The sequence below is a fragment of the Carlito syrichta genome, unplaced genomic scaffold (assembly GCF_000164805.1).
Source record: "Carlito syrichta isolate Samal-C Ts95f unplaced genomic scaffold, Tarsius_syrichta-2.0.1 Scaffold123311, whole genome shotgun sequence".
In the NCBI taxonomy this organism is placed as follows: Eukaryota; Metazoa; Chordata; class Mammalia; order Primates; family Tarsiidae; genus Carlito; species Carlito syrichta.
Window position 1 is genome coordinate 90,715 of NW_007067407.1, and position 18,988 is coordinate 109,702.

Genomic DNA, 18,988 nt, shown 5'->3' on the forward strand with positions numbered 1-18,988 from the left:
CACCCCTCACAGGGTGCCTGGACCCTGGGGCCCTCCCGAGCCGCTTCTGCTCTACAGGGCAGCCCCGCCAGCCTACGGGAGGGGAGGCGAGCTCCCCCGGGGGTCCCTGTACAGAAATGGAGGGCAAAGAGGGGAGGGGGCTGGCCCCCCACCCCCCTACCCGACTCCCAGCTGGTCCCTCCACGCCGAGGGCCAGACTCGAAGCTACTGCTGAGCTGGAGCGGGAGGGCCCTTCCTGCCTTCCTTTCCCTCCGTGGACCTCGCCCCGCCCAGTCCCTCGTTTTGTACTTTCTTGAGCTCCTGCCCCTGCCGAAGTTTCTAACTTTGTAACTTGCATCTGATGTGGGTCCCTAACCTGCAAAAATGGCTTCCCTGCCCCGGGCTGACCCATCCCCCGCCATCCTCCATCCTGGGGGCCCTCGCACAAATCCGAGGGAGGGCTGGGCTGACACCTGTCCTCCCTCTCCCTTCAGGAGCCCCCAGCATGTCCTGACCTGTGCACAGGGGGTGGGGAAACAGCTCCTGCCCTCTCTCCCTACCTGTCCCACTAAATCATCTGACAAAATTAATGAATTAAAATGGTGAAAATGTGGCTGCTGGTGTCATGCCGGAACCAGACTCAATGAATGAAGAAACAGTGGCGGATGGGTTGCTTTATTATATTTCCTTTGGGGCAGGCACTAAGTGGGAAGTTCCTCCTGGAAGGCTGCGAGGGGCAGTAAGTGCTGAGAGAGGGTCTGGGCACCCTAGGAATCGGTGTCAGGAGCGGGGCGGAAGCTGGGCTTGTCTCCGAGTTGGCATCTTCTTTGCAGTTCTGCTACGATCTCCTCCAGCAGATCCATCCTGTGGAGTAGTACGGTGTGGGTGAACAGGTTACTTCAAGGATTAAGAAGGGGCCCAGGGACCCCCCGCCCAGGGCCCCTTTCTCACTTCTCTGAGCTGGAGGAGAGACTTCCTGCAGTCAGCTCAGTGCCAGGTGCCTGCAGGGGAAAAGGCTGGAGCTGCCACCGGGTAGCTACAGATGGAGACTGGAAGGCTGGGATGGGCACAGGGTTCTCTGTTTAGCCTGCCCTCGGGACCTTCCCTGCCAGCAGCCTCCCACGGCGTGGGAAGCCTCCCTGTGGCTCAGCAGGAAGGGGCGGGCTCAGGGCTGGGGTCCCGCAGGGTAACCCTGTGCGTGTGTGGCAGCAGCCCCTGCAGAGCTTGGGTCTTCGCTGAGAACTTCCTCTCAAACTGCTCCACAGAGCTCTGGGTCTCCCACAGGGATGCTGAGTCTTGAGGGCTGGACTGCAGGCAGGGGCCTTCGGGGACTCAGGGGTCACAGGTGAGTGAGGGGACAGTTGGGAGTCTCTGGGTGTTCCTGATCAGAGGAGAGGCAGCTAGAGAACCTGGGGTTGGTGACTACTAGGGCTGGGGGCGTGTCACAGGTTAGCAACGGGTCAGTGGTAGCTCAGGGCTCCGGGGGTATCCATACTTCTGAGCTGGGCTCCAAGCAGTTGAGGCTGGCCCTGGCGGGGGGGCCTGGACAAAGGCCAGGGCTGGGGCTGTGGCTGCTGCCTAGAGTCAAGCTGCTGCCAGAGTTCCAGGCTGTGCCCCTGGGCACCCTGCTGTGGCTCGTGACTTCAGAAGTCTCTGGGGCCTGCAGAAAGTAGAGGCAGAGAGTTGGCGTGTGTTGCCCAGGTGTCCTGCAGCTCCTATGGTGCCCCACATCACCGTTCTGGCTCCCACCTGGGATGGGGTGGGGCCTGGGGCCGTCACAAGCAGCAGAGGCCTGGATGCTGTCTTGACTCTGGAAGCCACTTCACAGTATACTTTCTCTACAGAGACAAGCCGGGTAGTTGGACGGGGGCACAGCTCAGCTGTTCCTGTCACCTGACACCATCCCCTCCTTGCCTCTAACCTGGTGGGGAATCCTGGGGTGCAGGGGACAGTGTGGTCCCCTCCATCAGAGAGCTCCCGCTCCCCTCAGGAGCCGAGTCCTGTGGAAAGGAGGGGGCATGGGGACACGGGCCGTGCCTGGGTTCCATGGCCACCTTCCAGCCCCTGCTGGCCTGTCCTGTACCTGGGCCATGGCCTCCCGCAGCAGGTATCGAGTACTCTGCAGGCTGCCCCAGCGGTCAGCAGGCCCCAGGCCCAGCCCAGCTCGAACCAGGGCCTGGTAGGGGGCTGGGACCAGGGGGTCCAGGGCCGGACTCTCACCTGCCTCCAGCTTGGCTTTCACTTCAGACCCCTCTCTCCCAGCCCAGGGCAGTTCTCCTGTGAGGAAGCATGATTAGAGGACCCAGACGGGCGGGGTGTGTCAGTGGGGCAGGGGGCAGAGCCACTCACTGACCGGTGAAGACCTCCTGTGCCAGGATGCAGAAGCTGTAGAGGTCTGAGGTGGTGGCAGGCATGTCACCGCAGATCAGCTCAAGTGGCAGCCATGGGTACAGTTCGGGGGGCGGGGGCAGCCCTGGGCCTGGGCCTCCCCAGCAGCAGCCCGGCTTTGGCCTGTGGGGCCGGAGGCACCTGGTGAGCCAGTGGCTGCAGGACTGAAACATGGGAGCGGGTAGGTGGGGCAGGCACTCACCTGGGCCGCAGGCGGTGTTGGCGCAGTGGGCGCCCATGCTCCAGGTTGCCCACCTTAGCCAGACCTGGCCGCACCAGCTGCACAGCATGGGAGCTGAGGCCACCATGAGCACACCAGCGGGCCTGCAGGAACAGCAGGGCCTCTAGCACCTGCAGCAGAAGGGGGCCAGGCAACAGACCTGGCACGGTGCCAGGCGCCTCCCTTCTTGGTCTCTGCAGGTGCAGCACTCCATGCAGGGAGCCCAGCCACACAGGCTCAAAGAGAAGGCACAGCCCTGATGGGTCCACAGAGGGGCTCAGGGCCATCAGCAGCAACAGGTTGGGGTGGTGCAGGGTGCTGGGCAGGAGGAGAGCAGGCCATTCACAAGCAGGCCCCAACCCACATAGGGAGCAGGCCGCTCCTGGGCACAGACCACCCACCACGTGCCAGGAGAAGACAATCCGCACCAGCCGTCAAAGGAAGAACTGAGACTCCGGGTCACACAGCCAGCAGTGGTGGAGCCAGCACCCAGTTCATGCCCTGTCCACGGCAGCCCTCCCCACCCCACCTCCTTTCTGGGGCCTACAGGACACCACACACAGAACTGGCACCCGCTTCCCAGTCAGCGGTCACTCCAGTGGGTGGGCTCCACGCGGTGCTGGCCCATTAGCGAGGACTGACCCTGGCTACTGCTGTGTGCCCTGGTCTCGTCTGTGCAACACTCGAGCCAAGGGGCAGGCGGGAGACGGCCTTGGGAGGCTGGGGCGGAGCACCTGCAGTGCTGAAGGTCAGCCAGCAACACGTCAGGCTGGGCTCCGGGGGCCTTCAGCTGCCGCACAGTCACAGGGTGGCCCCTCCACAGGAGGCTGGGGGCGGGAAGGGAAGAGCGTGGCTCTGAGACAAAGGGGCTTTCCGTGCGAGGGGAGCAGGGAGCCAGGCTGCCGGTCCAGGCAGGGCAGGACTCGCATCTGCAAGGGCAGGGCAGGGCTCTCACTTGGCCATGAGGGTTTGGGAGCTGCTCTCGTAGGTGCAGTCCGGCTCTCCCTGGGCTGGCAGCAGCTCCTTGGGGTCCGCGAGTGGTATGCCTGTCACTAGTCCCAGTGGCCACAGGCTGCTCAGCTGGGGGTGGGAAACAGGACCATGAGACACAGAGAGAGCAGCGGCGGTTCCCGCTCTCCCAACCTTTCCCACTTACCTGGCCAAACCCCAAGGCCGGGACTTGGGGGGACCTCCTGATCTGTTCTAGCCTCAGTACCCTGGGATAAAGGGCAGGCCGAGGGTAAGTCTGGGCATGGCGGGTCGGAGGGTGGGCTTCGGGGTGTGGACAGTTACCTGTCAGTCTGCACCAGCCACCGCGAGGTCAGAGGGCCATGCAGGCTATTCCCAGATCTGGCCTGCAACTGGCCCAGAGATGCAGTGGGTGCCAATTCGCTGCCATGCACTAGTGCTGACATGTGGGCACGGCAGAGCTGTAACAGCTCCAGCACCTGGATGGGGGCGCGCGGGGGTGAGGCCAGGTGGCGGTGCTGGCCCTGCTGCCCCGCCCACTCCCACCAGGGCCACGGCTCACCTCCCAGCTCTGCTTGGCACCACCCTGCTCAGCCCAGTCCTGCGGGGTGCGACCCTGCTGGTCACGCAGACGCAAGTCCCCCCCCGCCTGCAGCAGGTGCCGCATCACCAGGCCGCGGCCGGAGAAGGCACCGGCGTGCACCGGTGTGCTGCCATCAAGGCAACGGCTACAGCAGAACAACACGGTTGGGAACTGATTAGGAAAGGGACTGAACATGGACAGAAAGTGGCCGGGTGGGGGGACCGGGGGGTGGGGGGCGTCACTGTGAACATGGGAGGTGGACATCGGGATGGGAAAGGCCCTTGAGGCCACAGTGAGGTCTCTGGGGGGACGAGAGGCTCACTGAGTGCACGGAAGGCACCCAGAGAATGGGAACAGTAGCTGGTGAGTGAGAATGGGTTAGCTGAGGACAAGAAGGGTCACAGGGGAACGGGGTTCACCGGGGAATGGAAGAGGAGTCATGAAGGAGAGCCTCAGGGGACGGAAGCCCCGGTTCTCAGGCTCCCCGGGGCACAAACTCAGCCCTGGTAGTGTGGGGGCACCACCCCCTGTCTACTCACTGGTTGGGGTTGGCACCAAAGGCCAGAAGGAGTCGCACAGTGGAGCCGTGGCCCAGCAGCGCTGAGAGGAAGAGCCCCGTCTGCCCAGCAGAGTTCTCAGCATCTACCTGGACAACTTAGGGGCGGCAGTGTTAGGACTGTCCCCACCCCATACTCCTGGGGGTCACTAGGCATACGCTCTTGCCAATTCCCAATCTCCACAGTCCCTCCTTGACTGGGTGACCACTGGCCCCAGTTTCCATCTCTGTGTCCTGGAACCGCCACCCTCCAGGTGCCGCAGAATCCATCTCAAAACAGTGCTCCAAAAATCACCATTAAGTCCCCAGAAATGGAACACAGGGTGACAGACATCTGTCTGCCATGCAGACATCCATCCCCCATCCCAGAGGTGTCAAAATCACACAAAGGTCACCAGGGCCAGGAGGAAGTGGACTTCATGGGGACTTTGGCTTATGGGAGCCTAGTACACTGTCTAGGACAGGCAAACACTACTCAGCTCTAACTCTGTAATGTACATACAGGTCCCCTGAGGCCGGCATCCAGTTCTTCAAGAAAAGCAAACCTTCTAGATTTTATCAGGAAATCTCTTAAATTTATTTTTGAAAACTGCATCTAAGGACTAAATCCAAGTAGCAACCTCCTCCGCACCCTACCTCCAAGCATGTACCAATCCCCTCCCCCACAACCCCCCTCTTCAAATCTCCCTTCCAACTACTCATCCTCTGCCCCAAGCCCTGGATTTCCCCACCCCTCATCCATCATTCACCAGTTCCTCTTCCTCCAGTCCCTATGAGGGAGAGGGGTCAACTGCATGGTAACCTTGTCCTTGCACTCTATGCCCTTGGTAGACATGGCTAATCAATCATGTACTTGGTCCAACCCAGCTTGGTCTCTGTCACAGAATCCCTCCAAATGTGGTCCTTCGGGAACTTCTGGACACCAAACTCACTGCATCGCATTTCACTCAGTAGCCCACCACCTTTTGCAACGGCATCCTAACTGGCTTTCTGTACTCATCTTTCCCCAAGAAGGCCTCTTTTTTTAGTTGAGTTGGAGTCTCACTCTGTCGCCCAGGCTGGAGTGCAGTGGCACACTCACGGCCACCTCAGCCTCAGCCTGTTGGGCTTGGGCGATCCTTTCGCCTTAAGACTTCCAAGTAGTCAGAACTACAGGTGCACGCTACCACGCCCAGCTAATTTTTTTATTTATTGGAGAGATGAGGTCTCACCAAGTTGCCCAGGCTGGCCTCGAACCCTTAGGCTCAGGCAATCTCCTCACCTCGACCTCCCAAAGTGCTGGGATTACAGGCTTGAGCCACCATGCCCGGCCTAAGAGGCCTCTTAAAACATGAATCATTTCAAGTAGTAGATTATCTTATATAAGTTTTTCCAAAAAGAGAAAAAGAGAGCAAGGCTCACTTTATGAGGCTAGTATGACCTCAATTCCAAAACCAGATGAGAGCTTCCAGAACCAGAAAAAATTACATATCGATTCTATTTAAGGTCACGTATGCAAAAATCCTAAATAAAGTAAAATCAATTTATCCCAGAAAGCAAGGATGATTCGACATGAGAAAATCTATCAATGTAATAAAACACATACATGAGCCTGGGTGTGGTGGCTGTCGCTTGTAATGCCAGCACTTTGGGAGGCTGAGGCAGGAGAACTGCTCAGGAGTTCAAGACCAGCCTGGGCAATATAACAAGACCCCATCTCTACAAAAAAATTTAAGAAATTAGCCAGTTGTGGTGGCATGCCCCAGTAGTTCCAGCTACTCAGAAGGATGAGGCAGAAGAATTGCCCAAGCCCAGGAGGTTAAGACTGCAGTGAGCTGTGGTCACATCATTGCACTCCTGCCTGGGTGACAGAGTGAGACCCTAACTCAAAAAATAAAATTAAAAATAAAACACAATTATGGGTGGATTAAAGGGCAAAATCACATGTTTAATCCAGTAGCCACAGAAAAAGCACTTGATAAAATTCAATACTTACTTATGATTAGGAAAAAAACACCTAAGAAAACTTAGATGGGAGGCTGGGTGTGGTGGCTCACGCCTGAAATTCCACCACTTTGGGAGGCTGAGATGGGAGGACTGATGGAGGTTGGAAGTTTGACACCAGTCTGAGCAACATAGTAAGATTCTCGTCTCTAAAAAAATTTTTTAAAAATTAGCCAGGAGTGGTGGCGTGTGCCTGGAGTCCCAGTTACTTGGAAGAATGACCCAGTAGGATCTCTCTAGCCCAGCAGTTCCAGGTTGCAGTGAGCTATGATCGAGTCACTGCTCTCCAGTTTGGATGACAGAGTGAGATCACGTCTCTTAAAAAAAAAGAAAGAAATCTTAGGTGGGAACTCCCTTACCTGACAAAAGTTATAAACCAAAAACGTAGGACTCATCCCCTTTAATATCAAGAACAATAACAATAAAGAAAACCACCAACGTGGTTTGGGAGTGATGGCCAATATCTTAAGACAGGAAAAAAAATTTAGAGTTTACATATTGAAGGGCTGGCTGGGTGCCGCTACTCACATCTGTACGCCCAGTGCTTTGGGAGGCTGAGGCAGAAGGATTATTTGAGCCAGGAGTTCAAGACCACCCAAAGCAACATAGTGGGAACTCAACTCCATAAAAAAATATTTAAAAAATTGAGCCAGGTATGGTGTGCCTGTAGTCCCAGCTACCTGGGAGACTGAGACGGAAGGATCGCCTGAGTTCAGGAGGTGGAGGCTGTGGTGAGCCGTGATCATGCCAATGCACTCCAGCCTGGGCAACAGAGTGAGACCCTGTCTCAAAAAAAAAACAAAGAAATTAAAATTTTAAAAAAGTTGAAGGGCTGACACCTAACTGTCACCACCTGCAGATAACAAAAATACTAGAAGAAACAACAATTACAACTATTAAGCAAGTTCAGAAAGTGGCCTGATACACAATCAATTTACAGAAGGTATTGAAAACAAATGATAAATTGTTAATGTTCATAGGAATATTAATTTCCTGCTTACAATGCCAACGGTTTCCCCTCATTCACAGAACAAAATCCAACTTTTGAAGCCCCTGACTGCCTGGACCTGCCTTTTCAGCCTCAGTGCACTCCCTGAGTCTGGCTGCTACTCACACGTGCACAGTTCATTTTGACTTTAGGGCATTTGCACAGGCTCTTCTGTCTTCCAAGAATCTCCCCCTTCCCCCTTTTTGCATTACTGGCTTTTATGACTCAGGTATCACTCCACCTGAAAAGCCATCCTTTCTAGTGTGTCCTATTTCATTCACAATAACCCAGAGGTCATGTTCACCCTTAAATCCCCTCAGGGACCCCAGAGCTTGCTCAGTACACGGCAGGGTGCCCAGCACAGAATTGCTGACTGGCCAACTGAAGCCACACCCTCCATACTGCTCCTTGATCTTGCCTCTACAGGCAGTCCCAGCAGCCAGATCCTCACCTCTCCGTAGAAGCCTGACCAGACCCCATCTTGGGCCCCCGGCCACAGCCAGACGATGCAGACGACCCACCTGGGTGTCTGGATCCTGTACAGAACCCAGCTCCACAGGGAAGTGGGAGGGCCGTGAGGGCATCTGTGGGCTGCAGACTCAGTCAGCTCTTGGGCCAGGGTCAGCTAAGGGGTCTCATGAGGGCAGGAGGAAGTGAAGAACCGGACCTCTGGGGACAATAAAGCAATACAAACAGAGTCGCTGGGAGTCCTGGGGGGCAGTCTAGATGGGAAGGGGATTCAGGATAGGTCTGATCCTAAGGGAAGCATCTGAATGAGAGAAAGGGTGGCTCTGGGACATACGTACATACCAGAAGGACAGGGTTTGGGGAAACTGAGAGCTCCAGGGGATCTAAGGAAATCCGAGGACTGGGAGGGGGTTTTAGGGCTGGGGTAGGGCGTGCAAGGGTAGTAAAAGGGCTGTGAGGCTAGGACAGGGGCGTGAGAAAGGAGCCAGGGCTTAGGAGGCTCTGAAGGTCGCCAGTTGCTGGAAGAGCGGCCTGCAGTTTAGGACCTAAAAGGTAGTGAGGGAGTCCAAGGGAGGAGGGTCTGCGGGCTGGGGAAAGGGACCTGACAGGGACACGTGGCGTCTGAGAGCAGTGCCCCGGGATCTGAAGGAGGTAAGGCGGCGAACGGCAGACTGCGGGCTGTAAGCATGTCTGTGGGCTGGGGGCCTAGCTTGAGGTCTGCGGTAGCTTGAGGTCTGGTGTTGGGGACAGGGGCTACAGGCTGGGGGAGGGGACCGAAGGCAGGAGGGCCTGAGGACTGAGTCTGCTGGGGGGCGGGGAGGGGAATCAACGAAATGGGGACAGAGTTTCCTAGTGGGGCGGGGCCTGAGAGTGGAGGCGGAGTTTCCATATTGGGGCGGGGTCTGAGGGCTGATGAAAAGGGGTTCTGAGGGGGACTCTGAGGGCTGGAGGAGGGATCTGGGGGAGACCTGGGGGCCCTGAAGCTCTAGGAAAATCCTCAGCCCCGTCCCCAGGCCAGGTGGCTTTGCACTTACCGTTGGTCTCCAACGTGGTCACCACGTGACTGCCACATGACCTCGGCGCTGTCTGAGCGGGAATCCCAGGCGCATGCGCGGCAGTGGCCTCCTGCCGCGCTTGCGCAGTAGTTCCCCTCCCGTCCTCAACCTCCAGCAGCCCCCTCCTGCCCTCCCTGTAGCCCACCTGTCCCAGCCTCTCCTGGGCTCCCCGCCTGTCTCCCCTCTCTGGTCCACCCTCTACATAGTAGCCAGGAGGGTCTTCCTGCCCCTGTCCCTCCCCGGCCTGAGACCCTCCCGAGCCCCCAGTACCCCTGGGACAGAGTCCAAGTCCTGCAGTCTGGCATCTAACACTGTATCATCTGGTCCCGCCTATCCCTCCAGCCTTGCCTCCCCACTCCCCAGTCCGTGTCACACACACTGTTCGTACACATACCCTTGCCTCTGAATGCTCTTCTCAATCTTCATTGGTTATTCTCGTGAATTCTCTGGGATGCCTCTTGATCTCCCCAGTGTATGTCAGTGCCTCCTCTGGCCTCCCTCTGACTTCCACTACTCTGCCTGGGTTTCCTCTATCACAGCCCTGACCACTCTGGGCTGTCACTGTCTAAAGATAGTTCTATCTGCCCCCACCGGACTAAGAGACGGGTGGCAGGGCCTGAGATTATGTCACTGTTGTGTCCCCAGCATTGTTCATCTCAGAACCTAGCTCAGAAGGGGCCTCATTCAGTGCACATGAACTGAGAGAGAAGCCTGTCTCTTCCTTCTGTCCCTCCCTGACCATGTGGCCTCGGCCCAGCTTTGACTTCAGTGGTTCAGTGTTCTTCATTTGGACATCCACTGGATGAAAAAAATTCCCATGTCAGTCACTGACCAGACCTATCACAGGGTGGGCAGCCTCAGAATTGGGGGAAGGCATCATTAATCCTTGACTGATGGCCTTGCTGTGCGCTAGGATCATCTAAAGTGCGTTCTTGAGCTATAGAGTCCCTTAGCTTGGTCTGGCTGAGATCAAGATGAACCCTTCCCCAAGAAGACAGTTTCAGTGCAGGACAGCAGCCTGGGCAGTAGCTTAAGACCTTTATTGACCACATGACTCCCAGGGGTGCTAATGGGGTACCCTTAGGCCTCCCCTCAGCAGCCTCCGCCGCAGTTCTTGGCTGAGCAGCTCCTTTTCCCTGCGGGCACCCTGAAGCACACTGCGGTTCTCCTGGGCCCTCCGGATCAGGTAGGGGATCACCTCCTCCAGGGGGCCATAGGGGATGGACTTATACACTGCGTAGCCTGCCTGGCCTGGGGAGAGAGTGTTGGCAGAATATGGTCTCTGTCTGGGGAGGCTCCCCAGCCCCCATTCGGAACAGAGACCTCCACTTATGAGAGTATGGCAGACTCAGTGAATTGGATAAAATTGATCACTTAAATCCTTAAAGTTATTAAAATGTTGCCAAGAGAGTAAAAAATTTACTAATCCAAAATTAAGAGAAAGTGAGAACTCAGAGAGAGAGAGAGAAGGGACACACAGGAAGCCACTTCTTCCTGAAAGGAAAAATCGAGCAGTTCTTTGATGCCTTCACAGCTCAAGGCCTGACCCAGGTGAAATTTATAAGGGAGGATGTCCTCAAATTAAGCTGGAACCCAGAAAAGCTACACCCTCAGAGTAAGAGTTAATGAAAAGTCAGCCCTCCAACCTTCCCCCACTCCCAGGGAATGGCCTTGGCCATGAGCAGATCAGGGAAGAAAACAGAAAAATCTATCTCAGAGGTGATGGCACTGGGCTAGTCCCCTCGTGTATTTGCAGCCCAGATTTACATCACTGGATGTCTCAAGAAACCTCAAGCTGGGATTTAAGTGATTTGCGTACCCCATAGCATCTGGCAGAAGAAAACATAAAGCATCTGGTCTCAGGCCTGGGAAGCAGCCCAGTAAAGATAACAAAGCACACAGGACACAGGACACCATGATCAAGAACCGGCAGAAACAACAGACAGCAGACACAGAGACAGCCCCGGAAGGCCCTCTGATATTGGAATAGCAGATCTGTCTGGAGGCCGGGCCAACTGCAGGCTCTGGACGGGAGTCTGGCCAGCCTTGGTTAGGAATAGCAGAAGGGATCTGACTGAGAGGGAGTGAGGCCTCAGGCTTGAGGTTGGGCTGCGGGAGAAGCTGTTCACATACCCAGTGCCAGGGAGACGTGGTCACACATGCCCAGAAGTTGTCCAAAGCAGACAGGCCCATCCGGAGGGATGCCCAGCTCCCACATGCTACAGAAAAGGTCACATCATCAATCCAGACAGTGGCTGCAAGGTCACATCATCAATCAGCAGTCTAGACAGTGACTGCAGGTCAGCCATGACACACCCATATAGCTGTTCCAGTAATTCAAATATTGAAATCTTTCCAAACTCGATGATAAACAGCCACCCTTCTGCATTCCTTGAAAGCCCCCCAGTGAGCCCAAGCCACTTCCCCGGAGTCCTTACACCTCCCCATTCCCCAGCAAATAAAGGACAGTGCCTTGTCTGGGGCCCCCAGAACCCACAGGCACAGCAGGATATTTTTAATATCCTCCCAGAATACCTCACTGTACCTTCTCTTGTTCCACATCCTCCACCTTCTGCCCATCCCTGGCATGTGAGCAAGGGAGAGGAGGGGAGGCTCCTTGTGGATACCTGTTTCCCACCCCCCCCACCCCCCCACCCCCGCATACCGCTTGGTCGCCTGGTGAACAGATTCCTCATTGTGGGAAGCCACCATGAGGTGACACATGGGGCCGTGGTGGGACACGTGGGCCAGCATCAGCTCCAGGCAGCGGCTGTAACTGAACGGAGATGCTCCATTCAGCTCACCTGGCAAGGGAGGGTCAGCACAAGGGACTGGGTAGTGGGGTGCTCCAGGGTATTGAGTCAGCAAGTATCCCCGTTCCATCTGCCTCAGCTGCAAGGGACATCCTTCTCTGAGCCACTTTCCTCTTTTGTAACTGTGAGTTCACTTCCGAGCGTCGTTTTGAGGATGGAGGGAGGTGAGTGTGTATTTTTTTTTGAGTTGGAGTCTCACTCTGTGGCCCAGACTGAAGTGCAGTGGCCGCTCCCGGGCACCACAGCCTCGACCTACTGGACTCCGGCAGTCCTTCCGCCTCAGCCTTCCAAGTAGCTGGAACTACAGGCGCGCGCTACCACACCCAGCTAATTTTTTTGATTTATTGTAGAGATGAGGTCTCGCCAAGTTGCCCAGGCGGGTCTCGAACCCGCAGGCTCAGGCAATCCACTCACCTCAGCTTCCCAACGCACGGGATTACAGGCTGAACCACCAAGCCCGGCTGTGAGTGTGTATATTAAGTCTTTGGCTCAATGGCGATCTCACAGCAAAGGATCACATCCCACGCACAAGTTGGCATTTGCCCAAGGTTATTCACAGCACACTGTCGACAGAACATGCCCAGCAGCACCCCAAACGTCTATAAGTGGGGAACTGGCTAAGTGGACGGTGGCACACAGGGGATAATGAAATACCACACAGCTGTGAAAAAGAACAAGGTCGCTGTCTGGGCACTGAGATGGGCAGAGCGGTAGAGGGACTGGCAGATGCTTTCCACACTCGTTGCAGGCCACGTGCCACCTGTGTACTGTATACCCTATGCTGAGTATTCACCTTGCTCCCCAGGTCTGGTCTCTGCCCCTCAAGAAGCTGACTTTTGGGTCCTGCATCACGTGTCGAGTCATGTGCAGGAGGTCAGGAGGTGGAAAGAGAGACAGCTGGCATTTTGGCCCTTGGCCCGTCCCCTGCTCACCCTGACTCTGTCCTCTGTGTGGTCACAGCTCCCCTATAGGGGGCCCTCCTCTCTCTCAGCTCTAGCACAGGGGTTGAAACAGCTTCCTGCTCTTGTGTGTTCCTGGGTGCCTCAACCTTCTTTGTGGGAAGTTCCCCTAACCTGCCCACATTTCTGTAAACAGTCCCTTCACTAACTCTCCTTTAGTTAAATCCCTGGCGAACTCCTGTTTCCTCTGGGAAAATCTAATCACTCATCTAATTCTCAAATCAACTCTGTGAAGTAGATTTGCTTGTCATCCCCATTTAACAGATGCAGAGACTGAAGCTGAGAGGGGTTCTCTTGTCTTCCTGATCGGACAACTCCAAGTGGCTAAGCTGGGATCTGAACTCAGGCTAAGCGGTGCTCCAGAGCCCGGGCTCATTATTACTGATCATTTTGCCTTTAAGATAGGCAGTTGAGTGGAAAAGCAAGGAGCAGTTTGCAGAAACAATGCATTCTGCATTAAAAATAAAATCAACAAGAAGATATCTTATATGTGCCTGTACATGCCTAAAGAAACTTAGGAAACACAGGTAAGAAACTGACAGGGACATTGGTGGAAGTGAAATATGTCATCATATTCATTTTCATATGACTTGTGTTTTTGAACCACATGAATTTATTATTTATTCAAAATCTATATTAAAACATTAGTGATTCTGTATTGGAAAGGATGTGGAGAAATAAAAACCCTCATATATTGTTGGTGCAAATATAAAATGATGCAGCCCCTTTAGAAGATCATCTGGCAGTTGTTCAAAAAGTCAAACACAGAGTTACCATATGATCCAGCAATTCCACTCCTAGGTCTATATCCAGAAGAATTAAAAATGTAGGTTCACACAAAAATGAACATGAATGTTTGTAGCAACAATATTCAGAATATTGTTGAATATTTTTGAATATTCAAAATATGTTGCCTCCCAAAAAGCAGAAACCATCCAAATGAACATCAACTGGTGAACGGATAAACATAATGTGGTACGTCCATACAACGGAATATGATTTAGCTGTAAAATGAATGATGTGCCCCTACATGTGACATCATAGAAGACCCTTGAAAACATGATGCTAATATGTGTCACATATTTCTATTATGTGTCATATATTTCTACTTATTTGAAATAGAATAGGCAAATCCACAGAGATAAAAAGCAGAGGAGTGGTTTCTAGGGGCTGAGGGGAGAAGGGCATGGAAGGTGACTGCTGACAGATAGGAGGTTTCTTTTTGCGGTGATGAAAACATTCTGGAATCATAGTGGTGATGGTTGCACAACCTTGAGCATATACTAAACCCCACTGAATTGTTAAAATGGTGAATTTTATGATATGCAGATTAGACCCCCAAAAAAATAACAACGTGAATTATTAATTTTTTAATTTTTGTGTTTTTAAAGATGAGGGTCTTACTATATTGCCCAAGCTGGCCTTGAACTCTTGGAATCAAGCAATCCTCCCACATCAGCCTCCCAAACAGCTGGGAGTACAGGTGCATGCCACCACACCCAGCTTGGTGCCAGTTATTAAGTCTATGGTACACAAACGTGCCAGGGAGCCCTCACAGGTCTTGGATACGAGCCTAGTTTCTAGCCTTGGCTTGGCCATTTGCCCTGTATTCTGAATATGTCCCTGTGGCCCCCTGAGAGGGCACCAAGAAGTGAAGACTTAAGGAGGTGAGGGATCGGACCATGCAGCTGTCAAGGAGGCCAGTGTGTCTGGAGTGCAAAGAGTGAGAGGAAGGGCAGAAGGAGAAGTTAGAGAAGTGACAGGGACCAGATCATGTTGCCTGTGGGCCACTGTGAGGCTTTGGACTTTATTGAGAGTGTCGTGGGAGCCATGGGAGGAATTTGAACCGAGGAGGAACATGATCTGACTCAGGTGTTAACTCTGCCTGCAGGCCAGGTGTGGTGACTCACACCTGTAATGCCAGCACTTAGGGAGGCCGAGGCAAGAGGATCGCCTGATCCCAGGAGTTTGAGACCAGCCTGGGCAACATGGCTCGAGCTTATCTCTACAATAAATCAAAAAATTGCTGGGCATGGTGGTGCACGCCTGTAGTCCCAGCTACTCTGGAGGCTGAGGCGGAAGAATTCCCTGAACCCAGCAGGTCAAGGCTGCAATAACCATAACTGTGTCACCACACTCCAGCCTGGGTGACAGAGTGAGATTTTGACTCAAAAAAAAAAAAAAAGTTGCCAGGCGTAGTGGCTCACACCTGTAATCCCAGCACTTTGGGAGACAAAAACCAGAGGACTGTCTGAGCCCAGGGATTTGAGACCAGCTTGGGCAACTTGGCAGAACCTCGTCTCTACAATTAAAAAAAAAAATTAGCCAGGCATGGTGACACGGGCCTGTGGTTCCAGCTACTGGAAGGCTGAGGTGGAAAGATCATATGAGCCCAGCAGGTCAAGGCTGCGATGGCTGTGAGCATGCCACTGTGTTCCAGCCTGGGCAATAGAGTGAGACTCCAACTCAAAAAATAAACAAACAAGCAAAACTGCCTGCAAGTGGGGGACACATAATGGGAGGAGGACACAGGAGAGAGCAGGGAGGTCAAGAGGAGGCTACCATCCAAGTGGGACATTCTCATGTCCCAGACCGGAAGAGGGAGCATCGTGTGGACACACAAAGGATGATCTGCCCAGGAGCCTTGATAAAGAACCCAGGGCTCTAACTGAAGGGTAGGGACTGTTATTTCCCTCAAAGGCCGGCTGGCCCAGGCCTACCTCTGACTGGTGGCCTCGTAGTTGGGCTGAGTGGGATCTTCAGTCCCTTGGAGCTGGGCCATCGTTCTCTCCTTGTCCAGATATGCGCCTCTTACCAATTTGACACCGAAGGCCAGGCCAGCCCTGTGCGCGGCCTCAGCCTCGCGTCCCAGCCGCTCGTATGTATCCTGCAGGGCACACAGGTATGCTCGGTTGGGTCGGGGCCCTGGGACTCCAGCCCACACCCCCTGGAGTGTCCCACACACCTTCAGATAGGCCTGGTACGTGTTCCACACCCAGGGCCCCCCGTCTCCTGGGCTGTTCCAGCGCGTAGCTAGGGCAGCCACCAGCAGAGAGAGTGCAGGATTCAGCAAGGTATACTCAGCATCCACCAGGATCCTGACATGCTGAGCCCGGGCATGCTGACGGTGAGAGACAGTGGTCAGAGCCCCAGGGTGTCCAGCAGGGGCAGCAGAGCCAGACCACGGCAGAAGGTGTTACCTGTGCCACCCGGTGCAAGCGGTTTAGGGAGGCCTGGAGGTGCTGGTTCTGTTCAGCGTTGAGGCACGAGACCTGGAGATTCTGGGGGACAGCAGGAGAGAGGAGAGGGGCTCGGGACCACTGGACCCTTCCAGGACCTAAGCCTCCTCTCTCCCACCCCAAGAAGGGAGAGAAAGTTTAGAAGTTGCGAGAAATTGGAAAAGTAGCAATATCAGAGAGATACTCTTTACTGAGGTGTTTATGAGCCCAGAATTAGGGTTTGAATCCCGACTCTACCACTTACTGTGTGACCTTGGGCTATTTGTGGACCTCTCTGGGCCTGTTTTCTCCTCTGTAAAATTAAGATAATAATATCTACCTCCTGGAGTTGTTGTGTGCATAAAATGGGTTAATATGTGAGATGTGTCTGGACATAATCAAGACCAGACAGTGCCAGCACCTGATGGACACTCAATACCATTGTTATTATAACTAATAGCTAAATTTTCCTCTTTTTTTTTGAGTTGGAGTCTCACTCTGTCACCCAGGCTGGGGTGTGGTGGCACGATCATAGCTACTGCATCCTCGACCTGCTGGGCTCAGGCGATCCTTCAGCCTCAGTCTTCCAATAGCTAGACCCACAGGCGCATGCCACCACACCCAGCTACTTTTTTGATTTATTGAAGAGAAGAGGTCTTGCAAAGTTTCTCAAGCTGGTCTCGAACCCCTGGGCTCAGGCAATCCTCTCGCCTCTGCCTCCCAAAGTGCTGGGATTATAGGCGTGAGCCACCAGGCCCAGCCAGGTAACTTCTTATACTATCTTTTTTCAACTTCATCACGATCCCTGTAGACAAGGGTTCTCCCAAGCCCCATTTTCCAGTGAGGAGACAAGATGGAACCAGCCAAGTGACTTGTAATTGATACACGGGAAGTACTTAGAACAGTAGCCAGCCTGTGCTAAGTGCCATACGTGCAACCTGGTATTAGTCTCTTACGACCTTGGGTTCTTCATCAAGGCTCCTCTTTGGCCCTTTGCGATTTCTCTGCGCCCACTTTCCCCCGGCTCACTGCTCTCCAGCCACACTGGCTTCCCTCCTGCTCCCTGAACACTCTTCCCCAGATGTCCACTCATCCGCTCCCACCTCTCCTTCAAGTCTTTGTTCTGTCACCTTCTCAACAAATCTGTCCTGCTGTACATGTGCAACTCCCTATCCGGGACTTCACTTTCCCATTCCTCAGACTCATTCTCCCTGCAATGCTTATTGATTCTTAACTTGTTATGGACTGATTTGGGGGTTTTGTTCCAGATGCTCAGTTTTTTTATGTTTTGTTTTGAGGCAGGTTCTCTCTCTGCCACCCAGGCTGGAGTGCAGCGGCAAAGACTCATCGCAGCCTTGACCTCCTGGGCTCAGGTGATCCTTCTGCCCCAGCCTCGCAGGAGCTGAGAATACAGGAGCACGCCACCATGCCTGGCCAATTTTTTTAACTTTTTTTGTAGAGACAAGTTTTTGCTATGTTGTCCAGGTTGGTCTCGAACTCCTGGCCTCAAGGGATCCTCCCACCTCAGCCTCCCAAAGTGCTGGGGATTACAGGTGTGAGCCACCGCACCTGGCCCTGACTTTGGTTGGTTTTTTTTTTTTTTTGAGTTGAAGTCTCACTCTGTCGCCCAGACTGGAGTGCAGTGGCCGCTCCTGGCCACCGCAGCCTCGACCTGCTGGGCTCCAGCAATCTTTCTGCCTCAGCCTTCCAAGTAGCTGGAACTACAGGCACGCGCTACCATGCCCGGCTAATTTTTGATTTATTGTAGAGATGAGGTCTCGCCAAGTTGCCTGGGCGGGTCTCGAACCCGCGGGCTCAGGCAATCCACTCACCTCGGCCTCCCAAAGCGCAGGATTACAGGCTGAGCCACCAAGCCCAGCTGACTTTGGTTTTAATGACTGAGTGACTCTCGCCCCTGACTAACAAATAAGTGAGTGCCTCGAGGGCAGGGATTCTGTCGCCCTGGCTGTCATGTCACCTCTGCCCCTGGCACAGCATCTGGGGCAAGGTGGATGTTCAGCACATATTTTGGGAATGAACACATTTGTAACCTGGGAATAATAACCATCCATAATTCACAGTCTTGTTAAGGGGGTCATGAGGGTGAGTGTGAGCTGCAGGAGCCCAGCTGGGTTCAGAGAAACTGGGAAATTAAAGAACACGGAACCGATGGGGCTTCAAGCTTTTATATCCGACAAGGTCCACATGGACGACACAGGGCTTAGCCGGCCAATGGAACCCCACCTAGGACCGGTTGGTCTGGATGCTGCAACCCTGAATGCTCTCTCCAGGAGTAGGGAAGAGCTGGGAGCCCTGCCTGGTTACCAGAGAATTGTCCCTCCTCTGGCTTGGGGCATAGTCTCAGACCCTCAGGGAGGGCTGACTTGGAGCCAGGTGCTGCTTCAAGCCCTCCCTAAATATTTAACTCATTTCGTCTTTGCCACTTTCTGAAGCAGCAACTATTATCATCTCCTGTTTTACAGATGGAGAAACTGAGGCACAGAGAGGTGAGGTCACTTGTGAAAGTCCCACAGCTAGTTAGGACAGACTTAGTGTTTGAACCTCAGTCTCTTCAGAGTCCAGGATGTTTTTATTTCTTTTCACCAAAAAAGCAAAAGTAAAGAACCCAGGTTTGTAACCATCATTCCATACACCCACTCTAAGGCAGATAATTAAATGTTTCTTACTGACTTCTCCTTGGCTGGCCCTTAAATGTTTCCCTTGAACATATATGAAGGACTTAGGATGACAGGTGACAGGTTGTGAGTGGTCAGCAAGTTTCCCACTTTTTTTTTTTTTTTTTTTAGTT

The 18,988-nt window shown here is 53.9% G+C and overlaps 2 protein-coding genes across 2 annotated transcripts in view; one reads left to right on the forward strand and one right to left on the reverse strand.

The window, feature by feature from the left end:
- The window catches only part of ARHGAP33 (Rho GTPase activating protein 33), a 10,974-nt gene extending 10,481 nt beyond the window's left edge, over window positions 1-493 (forward strand). Inside the window, exon 23 of the mRNA XM_021707644.1 lies at window positions 474-493. Within this exon, the coding sequence (XP_021563319.1) occupies window positions 474-493 (20 nt within the window). The remainder of the gene's footprint in view (window positions 1-473) is intronic.
- A 9,717-nt stretch (window positions 494-10,210) lies between these two features.
- PRODH2 (proline dehydrogenase 2) overlaps window positions 10,211-18,988 on the reverse strand; it is a gene marked incomplete at its 5' end in the record, with an annotated part of 14,686 nt that continues 5,908 nt past the window's right edge. The window contains 6 exon segments of the mRNA XM_008048282.1: window positions 10,211-10,440; window positions 11,323-11,408; window positions 11,855-11,965; window positions 15,682-15,848; window positions 15,927-16,082; window positions 16,162-16,242. Coding sequence (XP_008046473.1) covers window positions 10,256-10,440; window positions 11,323-11,408; window positions 11,855-11,965; window positions 15,682-15,848; window positions 15,927-16,082; window positions 16,162-16,242 — 786 coding nt within the window.